General features: G+C 38.9%; 1 protein-coding gene across 1 annotated transcript in view; it reads right to left on the bottom strand.

The window, feature by feature from the left end:
- Positions 1–16,326: 16,326 nt before the first annotated feature.
- Positions 16,327–18,683, bottom strand: part of col4a1 (collagen, type IV, alpha 1) — a 33,208-nt gene continuing 30,851 nt past the window's right edge. The window contains exon 52 of the mRNA XM_028433754.1: positions 16,327–18,614. Within this exon, the coding sequence (XP_028289555.1) occupies positions 18,533–18,614 (82 nt within the window). The 3' untranslated portion in view covers positions 16,327–18,532. The remainder of the gene's footprint in view (positions 18,615–18,683) is intronic.

Raw genomic sequence — 18,683 nt, 5'->3', positions numbered from 1 at the left:
CATTAATTTACAAGTTAATTAAACGACCAGCAGATCTTGATTTACAAGGCTTTAAATGGGCCCTCTCATTGTGTCCTGCAATGAACACATTAGGTTTTTATAGGTTTATTTATTTAAGGATGGATAGGACTGTTCAGCTTTAAGTGTGCATCCTCTTGAAACAGATTAGCCTCTGGGTTTTCTAGCGCAACTTGTGTTCACACTAGAGCAAATAATACTCATAAAGGGTTAAATAAGCAGTCTAACTTGTAGCATAAGCATTATAGAATGTGTAACAGGAGCTTTGAGGACACTAAATCTCATTTATGCTCTTTAGATCGGCCCTCAAACACAAACATCCTCCCTCATTTGCCCCATTTGCTGAGTCACAAGTACATAATGTCTCAGTCACCCACTGCACTGTCACTGTGCACAACGCTTAGTTTCATAAGCTTTCATAAAGTAGATTAGAATAGCCGGACTGATGAGATAAGATTAAGGACAAGCTAGGGGGGGGTTCAAAGATTAGGATTGGTCATACTGACTGCTATAAGGCCCCGTCAAATGAACAGTACAAACATGTATTGTCCAAACACCACGTACACTCCCCACCCCAGCCTCACACTCATCTCATTAGTCAAAGGCAAAACAGATTACAGTCCAAGCCTCTGGGTGTCTGATTCATATTGTTGTGACCGTGGTGTGTTGATGTTTTTGATATGAACGTAATCCTGATGTTATTTTTTGTTCACATAACCTCTTTAATGTTTGTTTGTGTCATTGCCTGTTGATGTCCTTTTGGCCATCATTTTTTAAATAAGTGAAATATACTTGATGTTGTTTATTCCTATTGACTTCCACTTTTGCTATTATTTTGAGAGCTGAGTTTCAGACATACACCACATATACGTTTGAAATTAACCACCACGTCTCCATTTCCATTAACCTGAGAGACAAAAGTTATTAATTTCAAACTGTCTTCTAGTTTTGTGACAATATCACTAAATAGGAGATCGTGTTCATACATGCTATGCAAGCATGAATTATTTACTTATTAGTAATAAACAGACTTAACTCTTTTATGATCGTGCTGACCTTCATTAAATGTGTAAACTGTCAAACTCAGTCTTCTCCTTTACCCACACAGTCTGTGTCTTTTATGGAAGCTGTTTTCTTTTCTCGATGTTCTGTATAGATTGCACCAATCAGTCTCGTGTTGTCACCAGTAATTTACTCGATCTTCTGATCAATACAGCAATGTGAAATTGAAATTTCTCTTCTGGTTAATTTTTCTTCTGATTGATCACAGATGGGCTAATGTGAAGGAAAGACAGCACATGCTGACGGACATCTTTGTGTTATTGGACATCACTGCACAGCCTCATATTGAGCTGTAGCACAAGTGATTACGGTTTTGATTACTTTAATCAACCAATTTGTTACTATGGAGCCAATTTTTATATTTATTTGAAAGTTGTATGTAGAGAGGAATGCTGTGGAAAATCCCCCTATTCCTTAATAGCATGATCACCTTTCTTAGAATTTGCTGTACAGCATTTTGTCCTCTGTTCATTAGCAGGGGACATATCAGGCATATGCAGGCGCAGCATGACTATGTGACTAGAAGAGGAACCAACGGTGATATGTTTACACAGACAACATATTTATTCATGAACACGTCTTCCCCCAACAAATTACTCCTGTGGCCCCACACAGAGATAAAACGATGGTTTTAAAAATTCTCAGCTCTGTGTAGCATTGATTAAGCAGATATGAATGCATATGATATTCATGCTCCATAACGTCGTCATCAGTCATTTGTCATAATTACGCATTATCAGAAGTCACATGGTTTGATATAAATGACAATGATACATTAGGCTCCTCTCTGCCTTAATCAGAACAGGGACAGAAGGAGTAGATGTAAGATAAAGATCTCTAACTAGAATGTTTTGTCAACTTAAAAACAAAAGTAAAAGACAATTTATTGATTACCAGGAAAACCCATGTGCATCCAGTACAACACAATGACTACTTCCTGTGCAGATGTTGTTTAAATAGAGAAACATATCACTGGAAGGAAGATTAAAGCGATGTAGGTGTACAGTATTTAAAAAGGAACTGTGTAGGAGTGAGTGGGAAGTTATTCATTCTGTTTGTTTGCTTGTGTGTGTATGTGTCCATGTATGTGTGTGTGTATTGATTGTTGTGCTGCAACTGAGCCTCAACTGACCTGATGATCTAATATTCATTCCCTTCACACACACACACAGTATTTTCTCTTGTTGGCCATCTCCAACACAAACATGTTCACACATTCATGCTCAGAATGTATTGTGGAAAAAGTACAATATAGGAGGATAATGAAGAAGGTTAATACATAAAACACCATCTGAAATAATGAAAAATAGGCTTCATGTTATAGTATTATATAGTACTGCATATAAACCACCACTCAAATAAAATGAAATACATTCACCAATATTAGGATTAAAATCTGGAGAGTCCTGAAATGCCACAAAAACCTCCATAATCTGTACAGAAGTGTATCTTGTTTAAGGCTATGGATAAAAAATGTCCCCTATAAGAATTCATATGAGCATACGGATGCACATGTACTAAATCTGTCTTTTTTCCCCCAGGTCTGAACAGGCAGATCAGTCAGATCCAAAGCACCAAGCAAAATAACAAACAAACAAACAACAAACATCTCTACAGCACCCTCAGAGCAGATGATTGGTAAGTGTTTGCCCACACATGCATTTCGACTTTTCAAGTGATCGTGGAGAAAAAATGGAGTCAATATCGTTTGTGGCATTTCTGTTCCGCGTTATTGAAAACTGATAAGTGTTATCAGAGGAAATTGATTTTCATGCATTGTCACTCTTCCAATATTCCATTTTGAATCTGTTGCTGCTTCACAATAAGAGCTTTATTCTGACAACGCCTTTATTTTTAAAAACAATGCAACGAGTTTATGCTAGTGGTTGAATTAACAGGTTAGAATCAAAACAATATCTGCATAATAATCTGCTTAAACTAGCTGCAGGTGACAGAATGTTACTGGTAACATGTAACATGTAGTTACAGTAAACATCTTGACTGCTTGTGAACATGTACAGCTTATAAACACCATCAGATAATGTCTAAAGGATCATTCTCCCCAAATCTGCATGTAACTCATATTGTTGATGCATAATATGCCCAAATCAAAGACACAGTAACAACAGCCCTCCTGAAGCTGGCTTCAGAACAAAGGATTTGGGTTTCTTAGCCCATGAAATCACAGACAAATACAAAACCATGAGGAACTTTGAAATGTTATTATATTGGTGCATATGGATTATAGCTTCTTTGTGTGGCAACCACAAGTTAAGTACAGGCTGAACCAAAATGAGTTTGCGTTTGTCAGTGCCACAGGATGTTTTAAAAATACACAAATGGCACCATTCCTGACCCAGTGATGCAGGGCAACTTGCATTTAAAAAAAAAGACATAATGGCAATCTGGTGAGATAAACACAACACTGGTTAGGAATGATCTCAGCTGTTGGGCTCACATGACATTAAAGGTCAGGGTTTGTAACCTCACTGCCAGATGCTGAAGGGTAAAAAGTTGAAGGCTTAAGGGGCCGGTATCAGAAGAGCATGGGGTTCGCGACCTACCATTGCTTAGTTTGCTCTGTTAGGCACCATAACTACATTGTTTGGTTGCAAAAATACAAAAATAACTGGCATTTTCATAATGTTAAACACAAGCTACAAAGCAGACTCCTGCAACCAACCTCTCCGCCCTTTTCTTGGCTACCATGGTGCATGCTGACTAGAAGATTACACATGGCTGCAGGAGCGTGCATTGCTAACATGCACATCATTTACAGAGATCAATGTTGTTTTTCTGGAGAGGACAGCCTTTACTCTGGGCCTTATCCTGTTTCTTCTTGATTTCACCACATGTTGGGCAATCGTGAGATGTGCAAACTGACAAAACATCCAAGTTCTGTGAGGTAGATTGTTTATTAAGCATCTTACCGAAGACTAGGTCTTATAATACAGAAACCAGCCTTCCTAGTGAACATAATGGTGCACACTTTTGACAGGTATTTAACTTCATCTACAGGGGTTTTTCCAAGCTGATGCCCACTAGACACAATCCCTGCATCCCCAACACTGTTTTGTAAGCTGATTATCTGGAGGCTTTGGAGATAAACAGGAAGTTCTTCTTTTCATCTGGAAGTGTTTACAGTTTGGCAAAACATGTTATAAAAGCCTGTCATGCTCTGACATAAGATAACACCTGTTTTGAATGATGTAAGATGGTGTTTTTTATATAATTGAACCTGTCTCTTGTCTGGTTGGTCACACATACAATAGTCAATGATACCTGATTAGCTGAGAGCTCATAAGGAGCAGCTGTAGTAGTGGCTGATAATACAGGTGTTAAGGCCAATGTTACACTTTTTAAACCTGCAATGTGTGCATACAGATGTTTTTGTGTGTAAGTAGTAGAATGAGTATGTGCAGGTGCAGTGAAGCCCTGTACATGTGTGCATGTGTGGTACTAATTTTAATGAAGAGAGAAAAGAGAGCGAGAGAGGTCATAATGTTAAATCATGCATGTAGTGTAATTAGCCAATCAAGTGTTTAAATTAGCTGTTGATGACTCTTTGCCACAAATGAGAAGATTGCACTCCCTCAGGTCAAAGAGGGCTTTCCCCAAACGAAATAAAAATCACCCTGACAAGGAGCACAATCACATTTGCTTTGTGCACAGACATGTTAATTCTCACTCAGGAAAAGTCATGCTTTATGGTGATTATGCAGTACAGCACCATTGTTGATGTGTTCATTTAGAGTGAAATTAGCCCTTGTATTTAGTTGTTTTCTAATGACATCATTAGAGGGTCATTAGCTCATCTGATATATGGTTTTAATTACATCCTTATCACATCTTGTTGTACAATTGTGGTGTGAATATCCTGCAATTGTAAACTCATTCACCAGTATTCCCATTAAGATTGTTTCAATTTAAGCTCACGTAAAAAAACTACACACATGGCAACATTTTCAGCAAAAAATAAATTGATTAGAAATAGACACTGCTGGTGAATTCAGTGAATCCCGATGTGGTATTGCACAGATCGATAGCACGGTGGCTGGAAGAGAGCACATCGTGCTGTAATTAAAATAAAAAAGAAGAATACATACATCCATTGTACAAAGCATGCCTGGAACCACTAAAAAAACAAAAGCAAACTGAGAAACACACTGTAAGTAGCCCCAGTGACGACAGAAATTTTTCCAGGGACCTTAAAAAGTGACGGACCAAACAGGGATGCTTTCATTGTTAACAGCTTTTGAACTCATCAAAGTGCGCTGCTGCTGTTGGAAATGAGGTGCTGACATCGTGTTCACATTGTTCTTTATTCATCAATTTAACTCTGGTTCAGGTGCAGAAATGTTACCATAATTCAATTATATAGTGCCTAATTGCTTTTTAATTACAATGTATAATTAATAAAGTAATCATAGTGCTTCACAATGACAAAATCTAAACACAAAGACCAATATATGATATGCGACCAATAAGGATGCCTCTGAAGTGTAGCAGTTCACATACTCCCAAATTCTAACAGCATATAATCTAAGTGTAAAATGAGCAACAGTCCTTTTATTAGCTTCTAAAACAATTTAGTCCAAGCTGACTCAAAGGCTGTACACTTCAGTTTCACAACATGCACCTGAAAGTATTTCTGACATGGTCTTGGTTCTGCTCTAGAAAAGTTATTGGCTATCCATTTATTGACTGCTGACTGACAAGCTATTAATCAGAGAGCTCCGTGTTTATAAATCATGTAGTATATCACCAGCAGAGCCATCACATTAATTCATGGGAGGAAAAAAAACACACAGGGGTATCCAGTTATCTGACTATAATGCCATATCATCATATTTCTCAGAAACATGTTGCAGAATGTCAGTTTCTTTGGTGCTGTATTCATGATGGAAACATTGTGAATGAAGATGGAGGGTAATTCAATTTTTTCAGTTTGTAAATGAATCACTCTTGTTTTGTAATAGTGTTGAAAAAAATATATTAGTCCGGGTACATAAACTTGAAATAACATAATGTGCTCAATTCACACATGAACACGCGACCTAATACACACACATGCAAGTCCATGCATGCACAAAGGCTGCACCAATAAACGAATCAGTCATAATAACATATCCAGACACACTCATATAAAAACATTCACCCAACACTCCAGAGAGAGCGTTCAAGCAAATAATTTGAAAAACGAGAATATTTGCTTTTATGTAGCATTAGAATTATTGTTATGAGCCCACCCTCTCCTGGCTGTGCACAATTACAGTGGAAGTGATAGATAATATGTATGATCACTGGCTGCGCTGCACACACACGCACGCAATATAATGACTGCGCCATCACATGAATATGTAATGAAGTCTACACTGGAATTAGAAGGATGGAGTTTTATATCATTCTGCCTGCCCCTTCCTCATCTTTCTCACTTTTATTCCTCCACCCTCCATCACTTCTCTTGCTCAGAGGCCTGCAGCTTTTAAATATTTAACACTTCAGAATGATTCTTGTCCATCTTCTTTTTCTTTACAGTGATTCAGACAGCCTTTACTTGAACCCATATGGGGAGGAATGTAAGTCATTTTTTGCATGTTATCTTTGTACAGTCTGGAAGATTCAGAGGCATATTTCTCTCAACATGTGGTGGGTGTAGATCACAGAAGACCACATGTGTACTGTATAGTAAGGTGAAACATTCCGTCTGCCTGCCTCTTCATCAGTCAGAGGCTGTCTGTGTGGGTAGAGACTAGAGGAGTAATGTAGTGGTTCTGGCAACTGTGCGGGTGGAGGATGTGAGGAGGTGGACAGAGAACACAGGAAGCATCAGACACCCCCTGTGGGACAGACAACTTCCACTGTCTGTCTGAAATATTGGCATTAAATATCCACACATGCACCAAGCAACCGGAAAACATATGGCTTATTGAGATGTCAGAGAATCTTTTCTTCCTTTAAAAATATGTCAGTAATCTGAGGTCGATATCCAGAAAAGGCGTGTTTTTTTTATCAACAGATAAATGTGTTTCAGTTTTGCAGGTTACATTTGAACATTTTTTTTAAAGATGTTGCTACAGTAACACAGCACAACTTCTCAGATGGTTCTTTCAGTTGTTGTCCTTGGAAGCTGTTTGGATGGAGCCTTTACCAGCATTTTGCTGAAACCACTTTTATTCTGAAGTTCATACAATGACAAAATAAAGGAGAAGTTCCTCAATATGGGAGAGGTTTGCCTCTTAAAATGAAGTGAAAGAGATTGTTTTAATTTAACCCAAACTGTGGTCTGTTCTATAACAACAGAACGGTTTCAATGACTTACTGAACTGACAGAGAGTATGCGCAGACATCACTTCCCCCACCAGAGCACTTCATCTCATTCGCACTGGCAAAACGACCAGCAACATGCCTGCATTCAGTAGGAGGAGCGGGAGTAAAACAGACAATTATCTGCTTAAATTAAAGGCAGCTGGACTCAACAGTGATCCTCAAAACCTACCAAAGAGGCAGTTGTCCATGACCACAGACATGTGTGCCAGGAATTGGGTTTCCTGGCACTTGTATGCACGTGACATTAGCGCCATTTGCTACAGACAACATAGAAACAAAAAAAAATTAACTTCAGGTGAAGTAACCTGGTGAATTTGTAGCTGATTCATGTATGTTTTTTAATAAGTGCTCACAAATATAAATATAACCTTTCTGCTGCAGGATTTCAGTTGTTCCTGTCTTGTCTCTTTAGATTTCTGCAGCCTGTAAGATGATATCTCAGAGTTCTTGTTGAGTCTCTTTGTACACACACACAGCAGCTTTTTCCCTTTTTAGATGTGCTTTTTGATTCTTTCAACACAACTCTGACACTCAGCAAGCTTTTTGCCACTCAGTGGGTGTAATCGCAGCGACTTCTCCATCCTGTGTGCCCTGTACATCTGTGAAGCCCTGTTCTTTGATGGGGCACAGAACATGGGTTGAGACAGAGAAAGCACTTCAAGAAGAATAAAAAAGAACCCTATCTATCTCTCTACCAAACCTGAGTCTTCCTAATAAAATCTGGGCCTTCTACAGCCCAACACACTCACTGCTGATTATTACTATGCATTGCAAAACTCCAAGCTGATGAACCTGATGTAAAACACAAGTGTTTCAAACCGGGAAGGGTTGAAAATCCTAATGTCCTGCTGCCTCACTTGGGATAGTAAAAGTCAGATCGTCCTCTGACTCGATTTCCTGGTAACAGACCACCAACAGACATGTCCATCCTAAACCACAATAAGGAGCTACATGATTGGAAGATGTTACACTAAGTCTTGATGTAAAAAATATCAATAGTACATCAGGTTTAACCAAAAAAAAGCTGCTATAAAGAATTAGTGAATTTGTTGAAACCAATATAACCCATATCTTTAAGTGACACTATATAGTAATCATGCAGATAATTATATGACAATAGGTATGAGATTTTATTTTGCAGACATTATACAACCAGCAGCCTAGGAAATGAGGACAGGCTTTGAGAAGCATTAATATCTTGATCATTTACTCAATAATGGCTTCATTTAGATGGCCATAACTGATTGAGATGAGACAGGACCTAATTGTGCATACATTAAGCACAATTTTAAATATCAGATGTAATGATTTTGAGAATTAACAGAGGAATACTTTGAATAATGATGAGTTTGAGAAGAGGGGGTTGAAAGCCAGAGCACCGTGGTTCTGTAGCCACCACAACACTGAAAATGTCCGTCGCCATCCGGTGTGACTGAGGCTCCCTCATTTACATACATCTACATACCAACGTTTCACTCGTTCTATTCTCTGTTTAATGGGGTTTCAACAAGACGGTGAAGACGCGGCCTAGTTAATGGATACCTTATACGTACAAACATTGTGTTCCTATGCATGAATGCATATATCTACACCTGTATATGGAGAACAGATATTCGGTCAATGCATGGCTACCCTTGTGTGCAGAATAAATTGTGATGTTGAAATGATATAAAGGATGTGGAGGCCGTTGCGACCGGATAATACTGTTGTTGCAGGTTGTGGCTTCATGAGACGAGTCCTGACATTTATAGCATGTGGAAAAAGCTTTTAATATGTTAAAATTAGAGTGGTACAGCTTTAAAGTGTGACGGTACTCAAAAGGGAGGGTTTGCCACAACCTTCCACGCTTTCACTTGTCTTCATCAGCAGCGATGTCTTTTCTTCAGTTACACACTGTCACCCTTTAATAAATACAGACTAGACACAGCATGGCTCTGTCAGCATTAATTCAGGTCATTTGCAAAGTTTCAGTCTGGAAAGGCTTGCAGTTAATCATCAGGCCTCAGTAACATCAAAGCGGAGAATTGCTTCATGAAATAATTTAATCCTCTAATTGAGATTAAAGAACTTGACTCCTTTTCCACGCCTCCACCCTAAACAAAGGAATTGAGGAGATGATTTTATGATGATAAGCCTCTTAATTTATCTGCAGGTCACAAAGGCAAAACTGCAAAATATAATTATTTATGTGTGCAAATTATCATTACTAAAAATAAATTCACTATATATATGAACAATAAGTCTGACCTTTGTTTTAGTGTATATACAGTACAAATTAAACCATTTACATGTCAGCAAAAGTGCAGTTTATTAGACTACAAACAAATATCCATACCTGTAATGTGCTTTTTTATTTGTACAAATCAATAGCTTGATTAGTGAAGCCCACCTATCCGCAAAGAGTTGTGACATAATCAGGGCAGGCGGGGGGGGGGGGGGGGGGGGGGGTGCCTTGAACATTTTGGATTCTTAAAGGATACAAAAGCCTCTAAAATTACTGGGCAATGTTAGGAAAATGTTTCTCTCTGCATGTAGAAACCTCACCTAAACCTGATACTTCTGTCTTGAGTTTCAAAATGTTGGCTAGCAAGCTTAACTGAACTGCAGGCTCACTGCATGTTGGGCAGGTTTACCTTGCAAAGAAAGCAAAGCTAATTCACAACATGCATTGACATTATAATGGCTAGTTTAATATCTGGAAACATTTGCCCAACATAAATATGTAGCTTATAGCATGCAATTTGGATTTATTCTCTTTAAGGTAATATGTGTGAATGTCACATTAAATACAATATTTAACTCAAGAAACCCAATAGCATGCATTAAAATTACATGAAAGTGCCTTTACTCTAAAATAAAAAATACAGTGTTATATTTTCTGTGATAAAACTACTGCTGCAGAAACAGAATGGAAAGCTTGAAAGACCAGCAAGAGCAAGAGTGTCACGTAGCTCTTCAGTTAATTTCAATAAAAAAAGTGATGTGTAGTAGTTGCTGCTGAGAAAATCAACATCTAATAACAAGCTAACAAACGTCATGCAGGTGGCAAGGAGGAAAGAAAGTCTTATTCAGTAACAGGTGTGATAGGGGTAACTGGGTCAGCCAGCAAACTGAGAACTGGCAAACTGTGTTGTTTCCACTATGTTGCTTTACGTAATGGTATCAACTGATAGAGGAGCAGTGGAGTCAGTGGAGACTGTAAACATGGAAGTTTCCAGAGTGAAAAGGCCAAAGGCGTCCCTTATCTCTCTGGAGGGAATTGCAGTTACCAGCCTCTTCATATTTCCCCTCATTGCCAGTTATGATGGAAAAGACTCATGGTGCACAAATACAAAAAGGTCAGACACATGCACAAATAGAAGGTAATCAAGTGAGGCAAAGTCTTACATCCTTCACACATGCTGTCGCCACAGGGCACCAGTATGTTGGTTGTGTATTTAATCTGAAGTCTCCAGAGATGTTGAAGGACAGCCATGCTCTGTAATACTGTTGAGCCAGCATGTGTCGCCGTGGTGTAAGCACATTTTCTGACATACTCAGACCACTGTTGAAAAAAGCAACTCCCATGAGGGCCCCCCACCCCCACCCACCGACAACCGTGTCACAGCATTTGAATCTAAGTGTGTGTGTGTGTGTGTGTGTGTATTTGTTGATGCAGGTGTTACTCTGGCCTTCACAAAAGCTAATGGAAGGGCCCATTAACAGCACAACATTCCTAATAGTACTGTAAATACTTGGTCTGCTGGTGTAATGATAGCTTTGCTCAATAATTCAGCAGCTGCTGAGAAAATCAACAATCCAGCTCTCTGAAAGGCAAACAACACTGCAGACAATGTCACCAGATAACTGGAGGGCAAAAAACAACACCAATAGGACATAACAGATTATCGGGACCATGAATAATTCTACTAAGAGGACCAGTTTTGCCTTTAAAGCAGTAAAATGTGTAAAAAAATAAAAGTGTGTTAAACCCACTTTTTCTAAATCTGTGAGTAGCTGCTTAGCGCACATATCCCTTTCATCTGTGGTAATTGGGCTTCCTTTAAGTGGGAACACATTTGCTAATGGTGCTTGAGTTAAGTGAAGACTTCATTCAGCATGTAAATGAAGCAGCCAAGTCAATGAGAGATTCCAGCATCCAGCTTGTAATATTAACAGAGGTAATTTAGCATGAAACACAGTAAAAAGGTTATTTACTAAGTATCATGTGCTGCTGTAGATGTCGTCAGCTGGATAAATTGGAATATAAGGTTCAATTTAGTTTTTTTTAATCAGTCAGTGCATCCTGTGCAGCCAACCAGGAGCCATCGCCCCGTACCTTTTTACACAAGAAAGTGACATTAAAACAGATGTCTATGTCACACTTAATCAACTGTGAGGTTTTTTTTTTATTTTCAACAAATAGTTTAATAATCATTAGTGGATAATTTACATTATGATGTGATAGGATCATACATGGAGAAACTCTTGCCATCAATTTAGTTCACTATGATGGAGATAAATGTCAATCATGGTTGAGAGTGTCAGCATTTTATTAGCAAATCTGGTTAAACACAAAAAATAGGGGGAAAAAAAAAGTTCTATTCACTCAAAAAATGTAATTTTAACTACTAAGTATTCACACCTTTATCCGCTAATGTTCACACATCACCCACAATCCTCTTCTCACACATGGACAGCACCTAATCACTAATTCCTCTTTGGTGTGAAAACTGGACCGCACAGAATGTGCCTTTTTTTTTTTTTTTTAAACACAGCAAACGTGAATAGGATGCAAGGTACAAGGACGCATACATGCATACTGCTGTTTATAAGAATCAATGCTCCCATCCACCAAAGGAAAAAAAAAATTCCTACAAATCCGGTGTTTGATTCATGCATGTGTCAGTATAAACACGTCCAGTGTGTAATTTCACCTATTAATACCATGTGCATCTATTTCCATTGATATTCCTATAGTTGTTTTATTGTCTGGCATCCACCTATACACCATGTTGCATCTTCTGTTCCCTGTACTAGACAGGGACAGTCCATGTATGCCAGCCATCTGATCACACTGACAGACCAGAAGGGCTAGACAAACTGTCCTTTTGCTCACTGCCAGTCACATTATATCAGTGGTTGTCCCAAATGTTACACTTTTTCCTGCTACACGCAGAAACCTGTGACAAAAAGGTATAGTTCAATGTTTTGGAAACCATGCTCACAATCCTGCTAAAAGGTATCTCTTAAATATCTCTTTTAAGTTTAATATAATCATATCAATGGATAAAGCCTGTGGTGAAAACCAATAAAATCTCCTTAACTATGCTTTCACTCATTTAGTGGTCAGCTCAAGAAGCACCTGCGAGTTGCCATGACAGCACCTCAGCGATGCACCTCTCTCACGTCACTTACGTCATTCGCGCATGCGTGTTACACATCTTCGTAGTCTGAGCGGGACGGAAGTTTTTAAACGAAGTAAATACGTGTTTGGGAGTTTTTCCTGCAGAGGGGACAGTCATTTCCAAGTTCAGTATTTACAATGCGTTACGTCAGCCGTCGTGTGGACGTTTGGTGGATATACACTGCTGCTGCTTAAGTTGTAAAGCACGTTGTGGAGTCATGGAGTAACTTTATCAACAAGTATACACTGGTAAGTGCGTTTTGACCTCCATGTTTCCAATGCGCATATATACACACACACACACGGTTTGGATTTTCCTCCTGAACCGCCCCATGCCTGCCATGATGTTGGGACTAGCCAAAGGAAACATCTTACCTTTTGAAGCCATTAAGGTCATCGTTATTGAGCTTGTATCTCAATGCACACAACTGTCTCTGAACACATAGTTTTTGCTGTGAACATTAATTGAAACAATGGATGTTTAGAAGAATGTCAATTTGAAAGAAGTGCCTATTGTGATCAAGTGAAAGAAATGTACATGACTGCTTATGCCATCATTGCTGAAAGCAATTTTCATCAATTCAGGAAATGACAATCTTAAAAATACGGCAAAGTATCTAACTCATTGGTGACATAGAATTAACCTGAGATGTATCACATAAAAAAACATTTGATTTCATTCTATATGAGTGACTTTTGGCCAGTACATCTACCTTTTATTATCTGTACATCTTCTCATTAATGCTAAGCTAACACAGCTGCTGGCTGCATTCATTCAAATGAACAGACATGCCAGGATTGATCTTGTAATCTAAATCTATGTCAGGAAGACTGACTGACAGTTTGATTAGGGGCCAGTGTTCGGCTTTAGTTTGATCTTTTTATTATGAGATTTCGTTTGTGTCTCTCTCATCCAGAGATCATCTTCTTTTGTGTGAGATCCTCTCCCTTGCTGAGGTCTCATCAGGACAAACTGTGGGAAAAAAGTAAAAAAAAAATTGGCTTGTAGAATGGCTTATTGCTGATTAATGTAACAATAACAGAAGAGTAGTACAGGACAGCACTGATTTGCCAATAAAGCAACAGGAAGATAGTGAGAGCAGAATCGAGAGCTGTTTGAAAGAGTACAAGCGATTTAACTGAGATGAACAAAGATAAAAGACAGATTGAGAGTTATACTGGAATGCCTCCCACAAATGCACTCCCACTCTTCCTCTTGTGCCCACGCACTCTCTGTTACTGTGACGTCCACTCTTCTTTTTTACTCCTCCGCTCGGCTGTGGAGGCGTTCTGTTCTCCTCTCATTCATACACTGCCACGCTATTTCCATATTTCTGAGTGGACACTGTGCATTGAGTTAAACTGTCTGTGGAGGAAGAGGAGGCGGAGGAAGCGGAGGAGGAAGTGCCTTGTTTGGCTCCATCTAAGCACATCACATTTCCGATCATGCTGAGATCGTGATCAGACCTCGCATGTGAGCCAAGCTGTACAGATGGAATCATATGCAGTAGTCATGCTGAGAGGCAAGTGTGTATGCTGTACTATACAACTTTGCTGATCTCACCACTCGCTGAGAAATCAGTGTTCCTAAAGAGATGGACATCACATAGCTGTGAGGCTGATCTCTCTGTGCACATGATATTCCTACATGTGACCGTGCAACTGAGGCAGATACGTATTCAGCCTGCCTAACAGTCATTACTCAAGCTGCAGTTGTAGCACTTTTCCAATGGTATGTTATTCATGACTGCATCTATTTGGCAGTACAGCCTGACCTCCACATGGAGATTATATTAGGTTTGATCCTGCCATCTGTGAAGAGAATAAAATGAGTTTTGTATAAGAGAGCATTGATGTACTTGAAATATTATTGATGGATTTTATAGAATGTAAATTGTTACTGTGAGGATTCCAGCAGTAACCTGGGTTTTATTTGGATTTTTTTTTGCCATTTCCTGTTTTATTTTGTAGTTCTGTAGTCAGGCAGCACAAGGAGAGGCAAGGTGAAGGTTCACATATCTACATATGAGTTGATGTTGTGATGTCAGCTGATGGCCAGGTCTAAACCCAGAACATTATTGTCCTCTTAAGGTGTGGTTATTGCACCTACAGCTCATTGCAAAAAAAGACACATTCATAGATAATTGTAGTTGTTTATATCCTGAATAGCTGAATAATACAAGCAGGCAGAGTTACACTGATTTTTCTAGCTGCAGTTTGCATTATTTTCTTTTCACCACACACGTACATTTACACAGAAAAGCAGGTCAGTCAGGACTGTGTGGGTGTGTTCAGTTTGTTGCACCTGTTTTCACAGGATGACTTATACATTACATTTATTTATCAGTACAAAGAGTTTGGGGAAAACAATTCCTAGCATAGCTCAGCTCAGCTTCCATCTGAGTGAAGGTCTAATCAGGCAGAGCATTTTGAAACGGCCATGTGGGCGTGCAGGGCTTTTAAGACCAAAACAAAAACAAGTTTTTCAAATGTCTCTCTTGTGTCACGTTTTATTAGGTTCTCTGTTGTTTTCTCAAGTGTCCTGTATTTAAAATACTGTTTTATTTTCACTGCAAACTTGAAAGACTAATGCACATTGTAAGTCTGAGTTTTATTGTATGATAAATCTGTTAGTTAGTTTGTTGTCTTCATTAAACCCCAGCCTTCGAAAGGCTTAACTTAGGCTGGACACACACTACAGGATTTTTCACCCAATTTTACCCACGATTTCTTGTCAGACAAAGTTTACACAAGTCTGCACTAGTTGGGGACAGTCGTGACTCGTCATGTGTAGTTGGCACTTAAAGCCAGTACCAGTTTTTATATATAGTTTTTATATATCCAGCTCGGATCTCTACAAAACACTTGTGTGGAAAAGTTTTTTCAACTTCTTCATTGTTCAACCTGCTGATAGCACTGCCTTGTAGCAAATGATTATGGCACCCTGTCATTTGACCCTTTGGTCTTTCAGTGTGGTATGTCCACCTCCAGTCTGACTACCACCTAAGTGACCTTGCGCTTTTGGGTCAGAGGCCAAGGCCCTGTCAGACTTGTTTGTGAAGACAGCGGGGGTGGGGCGGTCAAGGGCTCTGTTTGTCTGTCTGGTGACAAGAGAGGAAACAAGGGATAGTATTCCGGCAATAAATGAAAGACGAGAGCAGAGTTGAAAGGAGGGGTTATCTGGTTCTCTGCGGAGCCTATCGATCCGTTTGTGTTTTCGTGGGGTGAACGGGTTTGTTGGCTTCAGTCCCAGCAGAAGTGCTGAGGTAGTGGCTGCATCGCACTGTGGAAGTGTTGTTGCAGAGACTGCACCTAAATTATTGTTCAAGATATAATTGTGGTCAGCTTTTGCTGCCTGTTATGGGTTAGTGTGAAGACAAAAACAAGTACTGTGAGCTTCTGAGTCAACCAAATGGAGGTACTGATTCCTCAGCAATTTACTTTCAAACTGTACAAGTGCTGCCCTCTTGTGGCATTTCTAAAGCAATGCATTAGACAATGACAGAAAAAAGAACAAATAACACCTGTGATAAATTATTAAATTCTACAAATCATTTTATTGCAAGTATTACACAGTATTGGATGTGAATGAACAATATAAAATGTTGAGGAAGAACGGTCTGTTGTGTTTGTTAATATCTTAAAAGCCTTTCAACTGTAGGCATATTTGTTTTATGCTGGCTAATACTGCTAATGCTATATGTACTTTGTGGCATGTTTTATCTCAATCAGGAACAACAAGCTAACAAAAATAGTTTGCAGTAAGTGTTGAATAATTTCAACACTTACAGTTTAACAGTTAAGAACATTCCTTCAATAGCACTAAAAGTGACACAGGAACAATGATTGGGGTCCGAGAGACTTTCAGAATAAACAAAAACTCCCAATAAATGCTGTATAGTAAAGGATAAACAAATGTATGTTTAAGACCTTTAAAATGATCTCCACCTGCACTGTCTGACTTTAACTTGATGGCCAAATCCCAACCTCCACCCTAAGGCCTCAAATCTGGGTGCATCTTTTTTTTTAATACCATTTTCATCAAGTTAAAAAACAACCTAAAAAAAGGTAAACATTAACCCTTCATGCTTCTGACATTATAGTGTTTATACTCTTTGCCAAACTTTGTGAAATGACTTCTGCACACTGCAGAAGTGTGCATTTAGGACAACAATACCCAACTAAAGCCAAGTTCCTCATCAAAGTCTGCAGTTGAGTGGGCTCAGATTCACACCTTAAAGTCTCAGTGTGGAGGTTGGGATTTGGCCTCACTCTTTAAAGGACCAATGTGCAGCATACAGTAGTATCTAGTAGTAAAGTTGTAGAATGCAACCTATTAAATAACCCTCTCCGATCCTTTGCTTTCAAGTTGTTGCTTCCACAATTATCATTTACATTAAGCCATGTCAAGTGATGATGAATATAAAGGGATTTGCATGCCTGAAAATTACAGGCTTTTTCTAGGCTAACAAAAATACAGCTATTCATAGTTACAGGTGATTATACAAAAAACATCATTATGAAACGATTATCTTCTATCAGATCACACTGAATCCTGCACACCGGTTCTTTAGAAGAAGAATACGCGTTGCACTCAAACAGGGATAGTAACACTAATTCACAAGTGAGATTGGTCAAGTTCACAAGCAAAACTGCAAGTACATGTCAGGTGTAATTTTATATACTGTACATGTGCATTTCTTTGGGATCAAAGATGAGAGAGATTTGACTAACTGTAAAAACATTATATCCTTTGACAACCAGGCAGAGTAAAGATACAAGAACGTTTTGCCTATTTTGTCTTTTACTTGTCCCATGTAATGTCAACAACAGGGTTGTGCAACAGTATATATGTGGACATCACAACACAGTCTCACACACACCAACACTTTTTCAAAGGCATCCACAAGCACTCTCACACACATACAGTACACACACACCTGTCAATGATATTTCAGTGCTGTTTGGTATGTTAATACGGTGCTGGCTGTCACACATTGTTTTTGGATATATAAAATCTGGTCCAACATATTCTCATATATCGCATAAATAAAAATGAGCTTCATAACACACAAAGCAATTCAGTAATAACCTGAGGAGAGTATGTTGAACTATGTTAAAAACAGGAATGCGTCTTTGCATATTTACAACAAGATGATTGATACCTGTGGGTGGGTGTGTGTGTGTCTTTATGCAACATTGATTTGGTTTAGCAAATGACAAATAACCAGTGGTAAGTCCCATCCTTTACATTAGTAGGTTTACACAAGTTATAAGGCGTGACATTCTATAATAATGTGTAAAAATAGCTTTGGATCATGTGACACAGGTAGCGGAAGGGAAATAAGGCGTGCAGGAAGAAAAAGGCAAACAAGTTAAGATTCAATAGCACCTGACTTACACAAACAGCCCTTTCAAAATGAACACCAGTTTACCAGTTTAAGGGGGGGCATGTACTCAGTGCATCAGTAAACTGGGTGCCATTTGTTAAAAACATGTTGTGATTGTGTTTGATTGTGTTTTTGCATGAAGAAAAAAAAAGGCCACTTGGTCTCTGTGTCTTGGTTTGTTAAGTTCTGGCTGTTGTGTGACCCACATCTCTGTCCCTCTCCTTTCACACATGCCACGCAGGGAAATAGCACCATCCTTTAAAAAATAGGAAGTAAAGCCAAGTGGAGGATGTCAATGCACGCCTTATTGCTTGCATATCACAATGGAGGATGCTGGTCTCAGGCTTTATGTCCGCTTCATGCACACCTGACAGCGGCTTATGTGTGTTCGGAGGCTGCCTGCTTTTAGTGTTGCCGGAACAGGTTTCCTGGAATTAGTTAGAATAAAAAAAAGCAAAAATCAGTCCTATGTCACACACACACAAAGAAAATGTAAT

This window comes from Parambassis ranga, chromosome 21 (genome assembly GCF_900634625.1).
Source record: "Parambassis ranga chromosome 21, fParRan2.1, whole genome shotgun sequence".
Taxonomy (NCBI): domain Eukaryota; kingdom Metazoa; phylum Chordata; class Actinopteri; family Ambassidae; genus Parambassis; species Parambassis ranga.
The sequence above is the reverse complement of the archived record's forward strand: the minus strand, read 5'-3'. Positions and strand labels throughout refer to the sequence as shown.